At 39.2% G+C, this 20,280-nt stretch overlaps 1 protein-coding gene across 1 annotated transcript in view; it reads left to right on the top strand.

Annotated features, from left to right (window-relative positions):
- LOC114642541 (stereocilin) overlaps positions 1–20,280 on the top strand; it is a 112,270-nt gene that overhangs the window by 38,144 nt on the left and 53,846 nt on the right. The window contains exons 7-17 of the mRNA XM_051920786.1: positions 135–245; positions 736–902; positions 1,103–1,289; positions 7,296–7,411; positions 11,766–11,886; positions 12,228–12,410; positions 12,682–12,720; positions 12,856–13,026; positions 14,878–15,021; positions 15,340–15,398; positions 18,364–18,487. Coding sequence (XP_051776746.1) covers positions 135–245; positions 736–902; positions 1,103–1,289; positions 7,296–7,411; positions 11,766–11,886; positions 12,228–12,410; positions 12,682–12,720; positions 12,856–13,026; positions 14,878–15,021; positions 15,340–15,398; positions 18,364–18,487 — 1,422 coding nt within the window. The remainder of the gene's footprint in view (positions 1–134; positions 246–735; positions 903–1,102; positions 1,290–7,295; positions 7,412–11,765; positions 11,887–12,227; positions 12,411–12,681; positions 12,721–12,855; positions 13,027–14,877; positions 15,022–15,339; positions 15,399–18,363; positions 18,488–20,280) is intronic.

The following is a 20,280-nucleotide window of genomic DNA, read 5'->3' as shown; positions in this document are numbered from 1 at the left end:
CATCAGGGCCAGACAGACAGACACACACACACTTCCATGCTTAGATGTTTATATATAAGATACATTAAGTAAGAAATGGACAAAAGTGGGGGAACATATGGGAGTGCAATAATTTAAAAAAATTTCCTTCCTAGGAATATCTACAAATGCCAAGGGAAAGCTTACGGTCTTTACTGATGTCTGCTGAAAATGAAGCAGTGAAACGATTTCTGTCCCACATGCATCAAACATGGAACCAGCTACAGGTAAGCTATGTATCAGAAGAAGACAAATTATTTTATATCTCAGGGCGATGTGTTTGTCCTGCGGTCTCTAGGAGAAGGGGTTCAGCCCTTTACTTGGCTACTAGTATGTAAAGGCAGTGTGCTCTAGTGTCCATGGTACTGAACCTTAGGACTAAGGTTCTCATTTCATTCCCTTGCTTAAGAATGACATTTAATCTACTTGTGCTCCAATTATGAAAAAAAATACATGTGATCAGTTGCATTGTAACTCTGGCCTTTTATAGTACTACAGGATAGCGCTTGCTACAGAGAGGTACTGCATAATAAAGTTTGTTTGTAGTCTGGCATGGCAGATACGAGGTTCGAGTGCACTGCCTCTGTGGAGTTTGCAGTGGTTAGTTCTACTGCCTCATAGTTTCCAAGTCCAAATGCAAAAAAATTCACTCTGATTCCAAAAGTTAACAAGTGGATGATTCACTCACGTACAGTTTCTGTGTGTTCTTCTTCATAGGTGTCTCAGCAGGATGAGCAGGCAATGGAGATGATGACCTCAGCATTGCTTCACAAGTTTCCTCGTGTCACCCCTGACCTCTTTGTTGACCTCTCACAGTTTATCCCCTTCATGTCAGTTTCTGACATTATGAGCTTTCCGTCACTCCTTTTGGTCAATGATAGTGTGTGAGTGACCATTTGCGTGTTTTTAATATAAGAAAACATTTATGAAAATACATTTCTGATTGATTTGACTGGTCAGTGGTTATTATGCAAATCAGTTTAGCAGTTAATATTTGTAGAATAAGAGACGTTTTTGAAGATTTTTCTTTTGCCAAGTGTTAAGTTGGTGTGATTATGTGCTAACATTCACTCTGATGGTTAAGCCTGACAGCTATCAGGGACCACAGCTCTGAAATGAAACCACTACAAAAGAGAGCTTTTGTGAAGAGGCTGCTGCAGTCCAATGTACTGGGACAAGTTCCTTTGTGGCCACCTTACTTCCTGCGATCCCTTCAGCCGCTGTTACCTTATTTGCCACTCTGTCACTTTCAGCAGCTGACAGCAGAACAGGTATGTGATCTGTTTAAAGACAAATGGTGAAAGGAAAGACTTAAACAAGGTGCAAAGGTCCAGGAGATATGTTTATTAATGACTCTGTGCACAGAGAGAAAAGTAATATGCACAGACATAATCTTTCTCTTTCTTTGTTTCCTGAACTAGATATGTTCATCTTGAAGTCTTTTTTCCTTTTTTATTTGCCATGACAGATATTGCAGTTTTACCATGAAATTGATTAGTTATTGGTTTTGGTCAAGAGGTCTCGTAAAACACGTCAACTCCTCTTTTGAAGATGGTGAATGGGAAAGGATTGCTTTTTCATTTTGCCTTGAGTCATTGAGACCATGAGCATCGCTGATTAGAAGTTCTTGTGACAGAACTTGCACAGCACATGCTGAGCATTGCCATCTTAATTATCAAGTCTGTTGATGTTCTAAGTAAGCTAAGAGTGTGTGTTAATAGTGCTCTTGTTTATATTTCTCATTGCCAGGATATCAAAGTTTGAAAGATTTGTCTCTCTTGCCCTGCAGAGAGCGTGCAGAAATGATTCTGTTTTGGCCCCATTCACCTGTGATCATCTTCCGTGTGTGCTTATGTAATTACAGCATAATAATTCAATATTATTAGAATTAGAATTATCGTCCATACATCTTAGCTGGGGCAGCACGGTGGCGCAGTGGGTAACGCTGCTACCTCGCAGTAAGGAGGCCTGGGTTCGCATCCTGGGTCCTCCCTGCATGGAGTCTGCATGTTCTCCCTGTGTCTGCGTGAGTTTCCTCCGGGTGCTCTGGTTTCCTCCCACAGTCCAAAGACATGCAGGTTAGGTGCATTAGCAATCCTAAATTGTCCCTAGTGTGTGCTGAGTGGGTGTGTGTGTGTGTTTGTGTGTGTGCCCTGCGGTGGGCTGGCGCCCTGCCCGGGGTTTATTCCTGCCTTGTGCCCTGTGTTGGCTGGGATTGGCTCCAGCAGACCCCTGTGACCCTGTGTTAGGATATGGAGGGTTGGACAATGACTGACTGATTGACTGACTGAATCTGAATCACTTGTGGTCAATGTTAATAGTAATATTAATTATTAGCAGTAAAGAAAGAAACTGAAATGAAAAAGCAACTCCACAACACGTAGAAGACAATTACCTCCAGCATTAACCATGAGGCTTATGAAAATCTTAATATGATGATAGGTTACATATTGTAGCATAACATGTACAAACTAATAGATCCTATTCATAAACTGTACAATATATTAGTAAGACTTTTAGTGGAATATTGTGTGTGGTTGGTGGGGGGGTGGGGGGGGGGGTTATTCAATGAAGTATGCTTTGTATATAAGCCTCGTTTAAATCAACAATCCGAGCTTATTTCAGCCAGTTTTTTTTTTCTTCCACCAAATGTGATTAGGGCAAGTTCTTAACTGAGGCACCTAAGAATCATCTCTTAGCCATACCAAGTTAAAGATGAAGCCTAGCGTAGTGTACTGGATTAAGAATTTGTGACATACAAATGATTCCATAGCATCAATCCACAGGTAAGTTCTTTCAAATGACATTGACTTGTATGGCAAATTCATTTTGTGCCATCAGAAATTCAGATGAGGGCAAACTCCTCAGCAATAGCAACATTCAAAGTCACCCACCCCACCCCACCATTGGCAGAAGCTGCCATATACAGTATGTTATTTGTTCATCTATTTTTCAACGATGAAATAAAACCCAAAACTTTTTCAGGTTTTCCCATAATGCATCCCATTAGCCTCACACTTGAAGTTTTAGGAACTCAGCCTACAGATGTTACCCCCTTCTGTCTCTCTTTTTGAGCTATTGTCCTTGATGATCATTTCTTATGAGTGCACAAATAATCGTGGATTGCCTAAGCCCATCTTAAGATAACAAGAAACTGTTTGTGAAACTGACTGAGCTACGATTATAAAATTAGACTTACTCAATCAAGGCTTTACATGCATTCTTAATGGAATAGCCCACCCCTGGTTTCTATACTGCTAGAGAGGGTCTGGAGAAGAGTTACTAGGCTTATTCCTGGACTACAGGTGTGAGGTATGAGGAAAGATTGAAAGACCAGACTCTTTTTATTTTAAGCAAATAGAGGTTAAGGGGAGCATTTTGAAATGTTCAAAATTATGAACAGAATTAATAATGACTTCAATGGTCTACAAAAAAATATTTTTTGTTTGCTACTGGGAACATCAGACCATCTCTCTATTAAGTTTTTTACACTGATTTCATATATGAAATTGGAATTAAGCTAGCACATAAGATTTTTGAGATACACATCATTGCTGTTTTGGCACTTTTGAATATCAATATGATACATTAACAAAATATCTAGAGTTTGAACTCTGTCCCACCAAAATTGTTTGAATGTGTTTACAGGGGGTCCTCGGTTTACGACACAGTTCCGTTCCTACAACAGTGATGTAAGCCGAATTTCAGTGTAAGTCACAACACACCCTAGCCTAAGTCACTTACCTATCCTAACACATTTGCAAAATCATAATCTAGAACATAAAAACACAACTAAGCCACAGAAAAAGCAAAAGGACATAAATATACTGTACTGTAGTAACAGAAAAAATGACAAAAAATGAGTGTAAAAAAAATTCATATTCCTTACCTTTATTCCTTCTGATCTCTTTACAATGTCTAATTTCACTTCCATCGTAATGGCTTTCCTCTACTTCAAAGCACTACCATCTGAAGACTCTGACTTCCATGCTTAGATGTTTCCACACAAATGGAACACTTCCCCTGCGCGCAATGAAACTAGTTCGCCAACTTCCTCACTCATACGCCGCATTGCTGTGTATTCTTCCGCTGCGCACAACCAAACTAGTTCACCCACGTAGTCTGTAAGTACGACGCTAATGGCGTAAGCCAAAACACTTGTGTCTCAATTTTTTTAAGTTTTTATGGGAGTGAGTGTTATAAACTCGAAATGTTGTATGTCGAGACGTTGTAACCCGAGGACTGTATTCTGAAAACAAACCAGAAGACGATACCAGAGACACTTTAAAACATGTTTATGTCAATTTACCTCAATATAAAAGCGAGGTCTGTGTGCTCAAAATTGTCTGAGGCAATTGCTTGCGCTTGTACTGCACATCTATCTCTCTTTACATGAACCAACAGTAGTTACCTATCAATTTTCCCTGATATCGGTTTTCCATCACCTTTGTATCTTGATGAAATCTTTCCCCATGCTCATCTCTGACATCGCTTAGATTTGGTGGAAAAAAAGTCGAGATGAGAATGTAAAAAATGCGTCTTCAGTGACATTCTGGTTCCCATAAGCTAATATTTATGGGTACTTTCAGCATAGTCTCCATAAGCTCAGTAATATTCTCTACTCTGTGACTGCCAAGAAAATTCTGGACAACCTGCACGAATGAGGGTGCTGATTCAGTTGTCTTCAGTTTCCTTTTGAACTCATCATCAAGCATCAGTTCACGGGTTTCAGGGCCAACAAAAACACCTTTCTTAATTTTGGCTTCACTTTTCTCAAGACCAAACTTATTTCTTAAATGTTGAAATGCATCACCTTTACTGTCCAATCACCCTAGTTGTCCAAGACCTGGAACATCATAGCTAAAAAATAGGACATGCTGGACGAAAACGGTTTTCAGATTTGGAGTCAGCAAGTGAAATTTGTTAAAGTACAGGTGAAAGAATCCCAGTAGCAAAATGTTTGTTGACCAGTGTTATAGCTGTTAGTTTAATAGAAGTTCATCATCAAAAACACAGAAGGACATATATAAGATGTATATTTTATACAAGTATTCAAAAGGTTTTCTTCGCAATGAGAACAATAGACATGAAGGATGAGTTCCAGTGCACAGTAATGCATAGACATATATAGATAGACGCCGCATTCACTGTGTTGCCCAGTCGACACGATACGTCAGCGCGTACGCCATATTGCGAGTGGTAAAAGTGCCATTTAAACTAATACAGGTAGACATGGAAACCGGGTTTTCTGATGAAAAAACAATAACGTTTAAAACAGTATCGTTTACATACAACAGATTTTGGCGAATTGTTTAATTGCAATTATTTATATCCATTTATACACTAATAATGACAATTATTAAATAATAATTAATATTATTATTATTGTTAAATAATTCCTCCCATATAAGTAACATTTCTTGGACTGCCTTCTTCCATCTCCAAAACATTTCTAGACTTTGTCCTGCTCTTATGCAACACAGTACTTAAGTATTGGTTAATGCCCTAGTCACCTCACGTATAGATTACTGTAATGCTATTCTATCTGGCATCCCACAAAAACTTATCCATCGCTTACAACTTCTTCAAAATTCTGCTGCCAGGATAACAACCTGCTGTTCTAAATCCACTGAACATATTACACCGATTCTCTCTCAACTTCACTGGCTCCCTGTCAACTACAGAATACAACACAAAATACTGCTCTTAACATTTAAAGCTCTCCACAACCTCACTGATCTCCTACAGACTTACACTCCCTCTCACTCACTCAGATCCTCATCTGCAGCTCGACTTTCTGTACTGCACATCAAACTCAGTTTTATGGGAGCTAGAGCGTCCTCTAGTGCTCCTCAACTCTGGAATTCTCTTCCCTCTCATATATCAGCTCGATTCAATAACACATTTTAAAACTGCCCTCAAAACTTATCTTTTCAAACTGGCATACCAATTGTGAATTTTGCACTGTTACTGCCAGTTATCTTTGTTTGTCTTTCTTTTAACAGTAAAATGATACACTCAATGACAAAAATAAACAATTCTATTGTATATAAATTGGCTTAATAATTTCTGAAAACATTTCACTCATTCCTCTCTGTCTCTCTCACACACACGCACACGCACACACACACACACACAATGTGGTTACTTAAATATATACAGGATAGGATTTAAAATCCATGAAACAGAACTGTCTTACATAGCTTTTACCGTGTGTTGCCACTCTGTAATTTGAGAGTATTCACTCTGGCAATATGGTGCAGCCTTAGTTTATGGAATACAGACACAACTAAAGACATGAGCATAAAATGATGCTTGTCAATTTCAAACTGTGTTTCCTCAATGTGCTCCTTGAGAAAAAACACATCATCTGAACCAATCTCAGCCCAAACAAACTGATTGATCAAAGATACCCTGACAGCTTGTCATAATGTCGACTGTCGGATAACACACTCAGCTACTTTGACCACCTTGACTGTACCCTCAGAAGGAATCATCAAACCTCCTTTGTTTTTTAATGTGAAGAAGTGGTAGCTTTGATCATATGATGCCGGTACAGCATCTGTCACCAAACTAGCATGGCACACATCACAGGATAGCTTTCTCAAAATCCCCTCTAAGGGCTAGCTCCCACTGCTTCCTGAGGTGGATTTCTTTGGGAAACCTTCAAAGTTTGAGAAATGTTAACAGCTAACAACAACCTATATAGTTAGTGACTAAATACGTTTAGCCAAAATGTTGTTTGGAGACTCACTTGAGCACATAAATGCATAGCTTTGCTAGCTTAGCCTGGCATAGCTAAAGTTAAGATTATAAAACAGGATTTTCTAATGGTCAAATATTACCAAAACAATTGTTCAGCTTTACCTATGAAATGTAATCCCTGTGATCTGGTTTGGACCGTACAGAGGTTTGTACAATCCCAAGCAGCAAATGCATCTTTATCCATTACCTCACTCCATAGCAGTACCACTCACAATATGGCGGCGGCGTTGACGTACGATGTTGCTGGTCAAGAGGCGTCTAGTAATTCTATGTCTGTGCAGTAATGTGCTGGAAGTACCACTTTTGGGATCTTTAAAATTTAATTGGGTAATGATTTGCAAAAGTTAGGCAAATATAGAATTGATGAGCTATTGGGGCTGAACAGTGTGTTCTCAACCAATTGCCACACAGTTCATTGATCCCTGGAATAAAAAATAATTATTTGTTCTTGAGTGTACATTTGGATTTTGAGTAGAGAAGTCATTGTGACCTTTGTATTCCTCTGTAAACAGCTCATTCCCTTGGTGGAAACACTGGGAAACAGCAGTTTGGACACAACAAGAGGACGCCACGTGTTGCGTACCATATTTGGAAAAAAGCAGAATATAACAGCTGAAACTGCTCAGAGGTAAAAGTGCTTATTGTCATCAGTAGGGGTGTGCTGTGATGTTGCATTGTGGGGTGAGGAGGGGTTTGGGGGGTCAGGGGGCTGATTGAGTGTTGGGAGCACAATGAAAAAAAAGCAAGCTGTCAAAGTGTAAGGCAAATCTGAAATAAACTACCATTCCCAGAAGTAAACTAGTATTACTTTCAAGTTCTTCCATTGGAAGCAGTCCTATATGCTTCATTTTCATGACCTCAGTTGCCTCGGTAGGTGATACACTGTCATGGTCCCTATGTTTTTTTTTCTTTTAGCATTTTCTGTGAAAAGTTGTTTCTGCACTGATCTGCTACTTAGCTAAATGCATGTTGTTTTTGGAAAGCAAATGACACTTAAGGCCATTTTTGATTGATAGCAATGAGTTATGCATCTTCCGTTGTTTCCTCAGTGCTAGCTCTTAACAATTGCCAGTAGGCAGGGCCGGCTTAAGGGTACATTATGCCCCTTGGCATACTCGGCTGCAAGCATCCAAAAAGGAGCATCCAAATTTGAATCCCTCCTTTGAATCCATAACTGAAATTGATGAAGGAGGAGTGGAGGTAATAGTGATAATAATGATAGTTCTTTATATTCCTATAGCACTTTTCTCACTGCTGAAAGCGTTTTTCATAGTGAGTGGAGAGCCACCTCAACCGCCACTAATGTGTAGCATCCACCTGGATGATGCAATGGCAGCCATTTTTGTGCCAGCACACTCACCACACATTTTATTAGTGGATGATAAAGGGATGGTCCTGCGGTGGGTTGACACCCTGCCCAGGATTGGTTCCTGCCTTGCGCCCTGTGTTGGCTGGGATTGGCTCCATCAGACCCTTGTGACCCTGTGTTCGGATTCAGCGGGTTGGAAAATGGATGGATTGATGGATAAAGGGATGATTAGGCCTTGGTAGGCAGTTTAGCCTGGACATCGGAATACACCTTACTCATTATGATAGATGCCCAGGAATCTTTTTTGACCATAGAGAGTCAGGGCCGTGATTTTATATCATTGTTACAACACAATGTCCCAATCTCTGCACTGGGGTATTGGGATCAACATTCAGAGATCAGTGTGTGTGCCTCCTGCTGGCCTTGCCAACGCCTCTTCCAGCAGCAATCCAAACTTTTCCTAGATGGTCTCCCATCCAAGTACTGGCCGGACCCAAACATCCTTAGCTTCAGGTGGATGACCTATTCTGAAGTGCAACTGGTTTGGCTGCCTCATTGGTGATTAATGCTCTCATGGTCACAATCAGAGTAGACATCAAGGAGTGGAGGGAGTAAGGTGTGTGTGTGGGGGGGGGAGGGGGATCTCCCTTAGAGATCAGCACCCTCGTAATCCTAAATGGAACGACATTTAGCGCCTACTTGGTCTATGCCTAGAGCTGGCCAGAGTGGCCTCAGCATGTTCCCCTACTGAGCTATTGTGGCCTATAAACATATTCTTCCAGGCAGACTAAGCAGGCTATAATATGGTCTGGAGACTGAATTCACTGGTGTAACCCTAAAAGCACTGGACAGATCATTCCATGTAGGTAGTTTTGCAAAACCAAAGTAAAGTTTACAGCACATTACATGGCTCCCAGTCTCAGAGGATATCAAAGTTAGCGACTGCAGTTGCTGGCTTCCGTTGCCTTAAGGACTTCAGACTACATTACTAGGGAATGACAAATGAAATGACTCTTCATTCCAAAGAATTGCAAGCTTTCCGCATTCTGACAGCCAATAACATGGTGCCTAACATAGCCAGTGTCTGTGTAAAATCTTTCCAGGTAAGAAGAACTCAGCCATCATCTCAACCCTTTTATTTTCCTTTCTCCATTTTTGTCATGGTATCACAAGGGTGAAATATTAGAAAGATGAGCCACTCTTCCATTTGCATTCTGTCTTTCCTTTGGTCTGCTTTGTATGTACTGTATTTCTGTTTCGGTTGTCAACTCTTGCACACACACAAGCCCACCCCTTCAACTTAAGACCAAATCAAACTTATTTATTTATTTGTCAGGGGGTGCTGAAGTCTGGTTTGACTTGTAAGAATCTTTTCTTTTCATCTGAAAATTATAAAAAAGTGCTTTTCAGTTTATTGTATGGCTGCCATCATCTAGCGAGCCAGTGCATGCATGGTGTAACTGAAATGGAAATATCACCTGCAGTAAAAATTTTTGACAAAATGTCACTTTATATTGTTGTTTTAAAATTTAACTTTGAAAACTGATCATTTAAATCATAACAGATATTCTTAAACAGTTCACAAACCACTGTTTCAGAGGAGCTCATACTCACCCTTATCTTCACCAAATTTTAGAACTTCACATTTTTTCAAAAAACCATTTGAAAAGCAAATCTGTTTTTGAAGTTCGACACCTCTGTATTGTGCTTTCTGCTCAAATCTCTATGTTAAAGGAATACTTCACCCAAAAATGATATATATTTTTTTTTTTTTTGTATGCAAAATATAGGGAAGTATTGAAATTGTCGAAAAAATTTGATGTCGAGATTTTGATGAATCTCGATATTTTAGACCACCCTGACTTTCTTGTATATGAAGTATAGGGAAAGTATTGGAATCCTTCAAAAATACCATTTCAAGATTTTGACCTTCCTAAATCCAAAAATATCATTTTTGGAATTATGTCTGTGTGTGTGTGTGTAAACACTATAACTTGAGTATGTTTTCACTTAGGTCAAGAAGATTCTGTATACAAGTGTTAGGTACAAATTAGGTAGATTTCTATGAACTTTTGGGCTATTTCTGCTAACTGGAAGTGGTAATTTACCTTTTATTCATGCAGCTACAGAGTCCAATTTAACCAACTTTATTTTTATAATAATTGTTTATTATATTATTATATCAATAAATGATTAGTTTGATTTGATTTGTTGTTGATGGTTCTTTAATCTGGCGGCACGGTGGCGCAGTGGTAGCGCTGCTGCCTCGCAGTTAGGAGACCCGGGTTCGCTTCCCGGGTCCACCCTGCGTGGAGTTTGCATGTTCTCCCCGTGTCTGCGTGGGTTTCCTCCGGGCGCTCCGGTTTCCTCCCACAGTCCAAAGACATGCAGGTTAGGTGGATTGGTGATACTAAATTGGCCCTAGTGTGTGCTTGGTGTGTGGGTGTGTTTGTGTGTGTCCTGCGGTGGGTTGGCACCCTGCCCGGGATTGGTTCCCTGCCTTGTGCCCTGTGTTGGCTGGGATTGGCTCCAGCGGACCCCTGTGACCCTGTGTTCGGATTCAGCGGGTTGGAAAATGGATGGATGGATGGATGGTTCTTTAATCTCTGTATTATAAAAAAAAATCTTGGAAGACTGGGATGGAGACGATACGTGATTTTTTCGGAGACACTTTAACATCCCACGAGACAAGGCAGAGAGACAAAAGGACAGCTGGTGCACAGGCTTTTAAATGATTGACACGCAGCATGACAAGCAGAACATGCAGCACAACAGCAGCAGCAAGACAGCAGCTGATCCGACCGCAACTCTTTACCGTGCGTTCAGCTAACCCCCCCCCCCACCCCACCCTTCACAGCATGAGTGGCAGAGATGCAAATTGGCTGGCACAAATTAGGGGGGGTGAGCAAAGCAAGCAGGGGGCCCCCTAGTGTACATAATATAAAAATATAACCATTGTCTTGCAGTTTACTCCTCAAATATCAATCCCCATATCTGAGTATACAAGAAAGTCGAGGGGAGACCACTTCCGATTTTTTAAAATGACTTTAGATCTGCCTGTCCCCCTTATTTACTGGTGAAGATACCTTTCTTTAATTCAAATGAACAGCATTGTGGGAATGACATCTTCCTTGTTTAAGTTAAATGTGGCATTTTCAAGAAGCGACTATGAATAACATTTTACCAAATGATACAAATAATTTCCACATTTTGACCATAAAAATGGATATCGGACATGTGGATTATGCAACACAAGTTACTTCCAATTTTTTTTTTCTCTTGTTCCCATGGACTTTTTTCACATTATTTGGCTATGCACAGTGCTGGTCACCTATCAACCACGTTGAGTTGGAGTATTCATTATTTAATTTCTCCATTAAAACATGAGATTAAAACGTTTTCTCTGTCACAACTTCAAACATCATGAAATATTTTAAAAAAAAATTATTTTTGTGTGCAGTATTCCTTTAAGAATTTTTTTTCTTAAAGTAATGTGAATCAGCATTTGTTGTGTTTTTCAGTAAAGTATCTCAATCCATTATTTCCATTCTGATATTAAATTTTCTTTTATCATGCTTTAAAGAAATAACAGTAACACAGCCTCACAATGGCTACTCAGCTGTGGATGTATGAATAGAGTGAAGATGTATTTATTTTGTACTTTCTTACTCAGACTTGGGATCTTATTGTGCTATATGAATCCAGAAAACCTGCAAGCCCTCCTGAGATTCCAGCCGTTTCTGAAGCGTCTGCTGTGGTGTGTGTCTCAGGGGCTCATTAGCCCAACCAGTAGGGTGAGCAATATATCTAATTTATTTCAATAGTATATAGGCCTGTGTTCTTGTGTGTTTCTCTACAAGTCTTTAGTTATTTCAGCGCATATTCATCACTGTTTGTGTCTTTATAACTACTTGTGTACTCAATATGCATACTCAGGAAGTTTGGTAGTGAGATAGTGCAATCCTGGAAAGTTTATAACTATATGCGCTTGAGCAGCCATGAAGGCCAAAGACAACTTGATTGAGCTTTTTTAGCTCAGCTTAAATTATTTCTATCATATGCTGTCCATGAGGATTACTGCTGGAATGAAAATGTCTGCATGCTCTTGTTATGTATGTTTATTTTATTCTCACAGCGGGCTCATTCTCTGCTTCAAGCTGTCAAGTCAGTCAATGCCAGTGAACTGACTTCCTCTCAGTTGGCGTCACTGCGTGGGATCCTACCTCAGCTAGGAATCTCCTTCCTGAACCATGTACCTATGACTCACATCACTGATATACTCGCCAAGCCTGGCCTCACAGACTTCTCTCCAGCACAGGTAGATTGTGGAAATGCAGGAACCTCTTAAGAAAGGAAAGTAACCTTATTTAACAAACGCAAGATATGTTATGAGTCAACAGCCCAGCGGCTTTTAGCACCTTTCCTCCGTAATCACTGATGACACAGAACTCATTGAGAACAATGAAAAAAATGTATTTCTTGAATTATTGTTTCCAATTAGTTCAGAATCTCAGTCAACTTCGTAAATATGCTGGACATCTCCTCTTTATTGTATAGTACAAGTGTGACAAATCTACCTTTTTTTTCAGGCTTTCCTGATATTGAAAAAAATCATGCAAAGTACAGATGTAAGTCTTTCTTTCTTTCTTTCTTTCTTTCTTTCTTTCTTTCTTTCTTTCTTTCTTTCTTTCTTTCTTTCTTTCTTTCTTTCTTTCTTTCTTTCTTTCTTTCTTTCTTATTATTTTACTCTATTCTTTCTACAGATCAGCATACCACACCCTTGTCAACTGTGGCCCCTTCGGTTTGGATTAGGCCCTGCTTTCCTGAAAATTCTCCAACCTCCCTGGACTTCAAATTCCTCTTGCCAGTGCTGGAAGTCACTGCTTCCTGAGCTTGGACTGGCACAAAGAGCAATGCTATTAGAAACACTTCAGGTAGCAACAACAGTCTTGCTTTTAACTCAGTTTTTGTTGTTACATAGCACTCTTCAGTGACACTGGCTCCCAAATACCATACCTTAATAGAAAAGTACATAGTCACATAATACTGGGCTATTCAAAATGAAAGACCAGATTTCAGAAACTGTATAAGACAGAAAACCATTCCGCACATCACTGGATAGAGGAAAGTTCAAAGTTTAAAAGCCCACCTAAAAGTACCAGTGAATGTCACCAAGCACTGTTTCTCGTTTATAGTAAAATGGCGACAACACCACAAGAGAAATCATTTTGCGTGCTGCAGTTTGCAAAGTGCGAGTCCATTGTTCAAGTGCAACGTGAATTCTGTTGACGTTTCAACAAACAGCCGCATTGTCATAAGCAAATTTATGAGTGGCCTAAAAAATTCATAGAAGAAGGTGTCATATGCAAACGTAAAAGCACTGGTCATCCACACACGTCAAATGAAAATTCAGTAACTAGGGACCAGTTGACTTGTGTGTGGCAAGAAATGGTCTACTGTTTTGATGTTTGTCTCGCTACACATGGTGCTCATGTTGAGTGCGTGCAACCTCAAGGACCATAGGACCAAACTTTGAACTTTCCTCTATCCAGTGATGTGCGGAATGTGTTTCTGTCTTATACAGCTTGTTTGAAATAAATTTTTGAAATCTGCTCTTTCATTTTGAATAGCCCAGTATTTACAGACTTTTCATGGGCACTTTTAGAGAGGTTTATAAGTTTTGGCTAACATTTAACAAAACTCAAGATCCCAGAAAATCAATATTTGAATAATGTGGTCTGTTGTGTCAAAAACTGCATTCACATCTACCTGCATAATAGTTCAGATATTATCATTAATTAGAATGTAATTTACAGACATAAAGCAATGCTGTTTCTTACAGTGTTAAACTAAAGTCCTGAGGAAACAAAATATGTGAAATGAATGTAGAGAAAAAAAGTTCTTGATTTGGGAAAGAAAATACAATGACCATATATATTATATTTCTTTCACTCACTCAGTCAGGCTTTTGTGATAGCATCTTTCAAGGTTAATACCATTAAAATCTGCTTTAAAGAACACACCAAAATAAAGATTATATTACAAGATTGTTCAAATCCACAGTACCTTAGTATTCAGATTCAACCTGATGATTCTAGAAAGAGCTTAATATAAAGCAAAACTTACTTCAAGGTACACTCAGGAAGGAGAGTGAAAAACACCACAACAGAGTATGATAGGTATAGGAAAATGAGTTTTCAAAGAAATGTGGCACCTTGGTTTGCTATTGGTTTTCCATTAGAATTCCAAAAACATTGAAACACAATACCTTATGCGGCATTCATGTGTTATCGGTCAGATGGTATACTGTATATGAGTTTCTAAGTTGGAAATTCCACACGAATGCTCTGTAAACTCAGAGCTCTGAGTCAGGCAATTCAAAGCTCCATGAATTTTCCAATATTTGATGTTAACCCTGACCATTCACCTTACTCAGTTGTATAAAATAAAAAATATTACCTGATCACCCTGAAATTCCATGTTTGTGGTCAAATTGCACTTGGTCCAAAGTTTAGTTTCTTCTTTGTTTTCACAGAAATCATTCAGTTTATCTTTCATTGCTTTTTTACAGACCAAGTAACAAATCAACAGCGACCTTACATTTCTCCAAATTATCCTATCAGAAATTCATGTGAGCATACAGAAGTGAGAAAATGAAATGTCCGAGCTTGGAGCTCCGAGAACTCCAATAACACATGAATGCAGCAATAGACAGATGGCGTATGTGTCTTTGTGATGTTTATTATGTGGTTACAGCGTTACATGTGTGCAATCCTCAATTCCAGATCTTGAGGAATGGTTCAGAAAAACTAAGCCCTCACATTGACTGCCTGCTGCCATTTGTTCCTTTGAAGGAGCTAACAGATGATGGAGCTGCAATCTTCAAAAATATTGCTGTTTATAAATTTCAGCCCTGGTCAACTCATCAGGTACAGCAACAAAAATAATTCTAGTTAAATGTAATCTCTTGACTAAAACAAGTTAAAAGCCACAAACTTCTCTAGAGTGTTTTCTAGTTAAGAACGGAATGCTAATCCCTCTTCAACCAACAAGTCAGAAAAGCCACATGTCCTTGTTTTCTATTGTTGTATTGTCACCATGACATGTCATTTCCTCCATTTTGCATGTCGGTCACTGTATTGTAGTGGTGGAGAACTCAACATAACTTCACTCTAATCACACTATTGCAGTACTATGTCTTCCATTATGGACTAACCCCTGACTCCTCCTTTGTTCCTTATTTCCAGGCACAGTACCTTTTCAAGAAGATCCTACAAACTAGCAATATAACCAAGGAAGTGTTTATGTAAGTACTGAAAATGTTTTCAATTTGAAAACGAAACTGAAACATCTACACATATGATCATTGAGATGACACCCAAAACTGCAGTTTTTTATCTCTTCAACTCAGCTCTTTATCAACCTTTGATGTTCCAGATTATTATAATTTCGATGTTAACTGCATGGTTGTTGGGAATGAAACACTTAACTTGTGATGTCTTCATGAATTGGAGTATTTGACACAACATGTACATGCAAGTAGAAAGCACTTGCCTCTGTACCATTAATCTTCATAGAACTGATGAGTAAAATGACACAATTATCACACAGTATAATCAAAGGTTCACTTTAACTGACAACCAGTGTTTTAATTCTTTCACCTCCTTGGTGTCAACCTTGAGCATCTCGGGCTTGAATTGATATCATTATGGTTAAGCATGTGTGCCTCACAGGGATAGCACCTAGTCCAATAGTTATTGACAATTTATTGGGTGAAATAATATCATAATGCAAAAAAAAAAAAAGAACATTTCTATGCATTGTGCTACCCTACTGTAATTCATCTATATACTGAATATATGAGTGGGACGGAGCCTTCAAATAAAACACACAATGGAAAGGAAAAATGTGGGGGCAGTTTTAGAACAAACTGAAAGTGAACCATTAGTGGAATCAACGATAGTCATGACACAGATAGTGAAACTAATGCATGCAGCACTATAAGAGCACACCACCATGATACGTAAATTCAGTTTCATAAAGCATCAGCATCAAAAGGTAAAATGATTGTGATTAAGAGGAAAAATAAGAAAGATGTTAACCTCTTAAGCACTGTTCATACTGCAGCAACTGTCAATGTTTGTGTTAGGGGAAATACAAAAGTCTTTTGCTGTAGTAGTCTACAATAACATAAGAGGCGTGTTGATCATGTGGATTAGGCAATGGCATTCTGCCCTCTCATGTAGAAGCAACAGAAAAAAATATTATAGGAAAACTGCGTAAAAAATATTACAAAGAAAAACACTTTTACAGTCCGAAGTGCAACATCAGGCTCTGCGTTAGTGACTACTTCAAAACGTGTCACATGAAAGATTGTGTCAGTACTCAGTGGGCACTAGCTATAATTTTCCTGCTGCATTTATGTCAAAGTTTTTCTATTTAAATGTATCTTTTAGATATAATAACACTTTTTCTTGTTGAAAGCTAAAGAGGCTACGTCACTCATGAAATGACATGCTTAGTCTTGACTGAATGGCCTCACCGCATTTTGTACAGATTCTGTCTGGTATCACTCTATAACAATGGTTCAATTAAATTCAATTTATTTTTTCAAAGTACTCTTTGTTTAGAACTGGTTCAGAGCACTTGCACAATTATCCAGTTAAGACAACATCAGAAAAGAATTAAATTATACATTATTTACATATATAAACACAATGAGAATTCAAGCAAAATGACACCTTTCATTGGCTAACTGAACAGATTGCAATATGCAAGTTACAACTTCCCTGAAAAAGGGGCCTGAGCTGCCTCAAAAACTTGCATATTGCCATTGCCGAGAACTCACATAGTGAGATCGTTTTGTATTTTTTCAGGAAGGAGCAAAATATCATTTCATCCAGTATTTGTTTAATTCAGGACTTTAATAACTCTGGGCTCATATACTGCATCCACTCCAATTTGTTTTGATCTGTGTTTGTGTTTTGTGTTCCATGTGTATTCATTTATTGTTTAGGGGCAAGGGAGGGTTTTGTTGTATATTCGTGTGCTCGGGGTAAATAAGATATATATATATATAGAATTTTTCACTTGTGTCTTTGGGATAGTGGAGGATTGTATACATACTGTATATATAATATTGAGTATTTGTCTGTCCCTGTATATATATTCGTTTCACTCTTAATATATCTGCACTTGATTTTACATCTCTGATTTACACTGCCTGTTACTTCATCGCTGGGGGAAAAATTATCTGGAGAATCCTCAGGTTAGCCAAGTCAATAGTCTTGGTTGTGTAGCCGCCGGTCTGGGTAAAGGGGTCGGCCGTTACAAAGTATGTAAGAGTGGTACAAGACATGTACGAGAGAAGTGTGACAGTGGTGAGTTCTGCGGTAGGAGTGATGGATGCATTCAACGTGGAGGTAGGATTACATCAGGGATCAACTGCCCTTTCTTATTTGCAGTGGTGATGGACAGGTTGACAGATGAGATTAGACAGGAGTCCCCATAGACTATGATGTTTGCAAATGACCTTGTGATCTGTAGCGAGAGTAGAGAGCAACCAAAAGACAAAGAAGAGGCAATGGAGGAGAGGAAAACAAAAACTCCAGTCAATGGCATAGTCTTTTGTCACTGTATCTGTAGCACAAAAAAAAATGGTTGACCCACTGCTTTGTATTTTCAAATTATTAATGCCTATCTAAAAGTTCAACTCAAGCAGATCTGTTTTAAACATAGCTGAAATCAAATTTAGGAAACTCATGAGTACATCTAACTGTTCCAGAGAGCGTACGGTTTTTTAGTAAAAGCCACTGATAATTTTGCATAAATTTAATTGTTCAAAATGGCACAGTGAAGCAGTGGTTAGCGTCTGGATTTTCACAGCTCTAGAAACCAGGGTTTGATACTCTAGCCTGGTTATTGCCAATGTGGAGATTGCACATTCCTTACTTTTTTGATCAAGTTCTCCAGATTCCTCCCACCTCACGCTAATAGGTGGTTGACATTCAGTTAAGGATTGGATATTGTCCTTTGCCTTCCATTGCTATGAGAAATTTCAGCTCCCTGTAATAGAACAAGTTGGCTCCAAAATGTATGGAAATATAGATGAAACTGTTCAGTTGCACTATGTAATTAATTAATGAATTGAATAACTGATTGGTAATTAACAATTACAATTGTAGTGCCTGCATGCACAATCAGAGGTGGTTCGAAGTAAATTAATTGATGACACGCTATACATTATGTGCCTTATTTTCACCTGTTTCTAGGAGTTTGGGAAGCATTGCTAGAGGAATCACCTGTAACTGGGTACGGCACTGGGCCAATCATTCTGACTTTGGTGAACTGCTCATCTTCATAACCCAAATACCTTTGGGGATCCATCCAAGTCTGGTGAGAAGGCCCTGAATTATCTGTATGTTTAAAATCTACTCTTTTGAAAATGATCACTTTAGTTCATAAGTCATTTTATTACTAAATCAGCATTAGTTCAGTTAATGCTAATATTTTAATTGGTCTGATGTAGGGTTTTCATCCAGTGTGCCATGCCAGAAGCACTGGGGGAGCCATCTGGATGGCATTCTTACAGCATGCCCAAACCACCTAAAATGGCTCCTCTCAAACTGGAGAGGCAGTGACTCTATTCTGAGGCACTCCCAAATTGCTGAGCTTCTCACACTATGATGGAGTGTCAGTCTGGTGGCCCCCCCAAAAAAAACTAATTTCTTGTGCTTGTACTCGCGATCTCATTCTTTCTGTCATTTCCCAAAGCTAATGACCATAGGTGAGGACAGTGATAAAATCAACAAATAAACCAAGAGTTTTCTCTCTGGACTCAACTCCCACTTCACCACAGTGGACCCGTACAGTACCCATGGAACATATCTCACTGCTCTGATCCACGTGTCAATCTAATGTTCCTTCATTCCATCATTCATTAATAGGATCCTGAGATACCTGAACTTTTCCACTAAGGGCAGTTGTTCTCTCCCTCACCAAGAGAGAGCAATCGACTCTTTTTGAAGAGACAACCTTGACCTCATACTTGAAAGTGCTGATCCCCATTCCTGTCTCTTCATATTCAGCAGCAGATTGCTTGAGTGCATGTTGAAGGTCATAGTCAGATGAGGCAAAGAACATAACATCATCTACATAAAACAGGGATACAACCCCTAGCCACCCCAACTGGACACACTCACACCATCGGCTACACCTTGATTTCCTTTCCACAAAAGACACAAACAAGAACAGTAACAAGATACACTCTTGACGTGAGTGAATTAGACTTAACTCTACTATTAGGACACAGCTTTCACTGTGTTCATATAGGGAAGAAATAGCACACAAGAACAGCGCTGTTACCCCATATTCCTGCAGCACCTTCCACAACACATACCAAATGAAACATTAGATATTTTTTCCAAATCTACAGAACACATGTAGATTGGGTTAGCATACTTCTATGCACCCTCCAGCAACTGCAACAGGGAGAAGAGCTAGTCCAATGTTCCACAGCCAGGACAAAACCATGGTGTTCCATCTGTATCTTACATCAACCATTGGATGGAGTCTCCCCTCTAGCACCTTTGCTTACGCCATACCTGGAAGGCTGAGTATTGTGATCCCTCTGAAGTTGAAAATCACCCTTTCTTAAATATGGGCACCACCATAGCAGTCTGCCATTCCAAGGATACTTTACTTGCCTTCCATGAGACATTGAATAGACTTTTTAACCACGCTCTCCTAATAATGCCCAGAGCTTTCAAGCACTCTGATTGGATCTCACCCACCCCATTAGCCAGGTTGTATCCAATTATGTCTTCTGATAGTAGGACATATCCACTGGATTGAGAAGCTCCTTAAATTGTTCCTTTCAGCATAGTCAGTTTACCCAGAAGAGGTTAGGACTTCTCCATTCCTGCTTTAAAACAGTTGGACAATTCCCTTTCTGAGGTGTTGAAAAGTTTGCAAGAACAGCCTTGAGGCCATCCAATAGTCTTTCTCTGTAGTAATTCCAAAATCCTCCCATGCTCAAGCTTTTCTGCCACAACCACTTTTAAATAGTCCTCTTAGCCTGTGAGAACCTCTTAACCAAGTCAGGAGATTCTACAGAGGGCACTTCCTTGAAGACCACCTTCTTTAAAAGAAAAGAAATAGAGAGAGGGAGGGTATACAGAGGTGATTTG

Source organism: Erpetoichthys calabaricus, chromosome 17, assembly GCF_900747795.2.
Source record: "Erpetoichthys calabaricus chromosome 17, fErpCal1.3, whole genome shotgun sequence".
NCBI classification, from domain to species: domain Eukaryota; kingdom Metazoa; phylum Chordata; class Cladistia; order Polypteriformes; family Polypteridae; genus Erpetoichthys; species Erpetoichthys calabaricus.
This window is presented reverse-complemented; position numbering and strand designations above follow the sequence as displayed.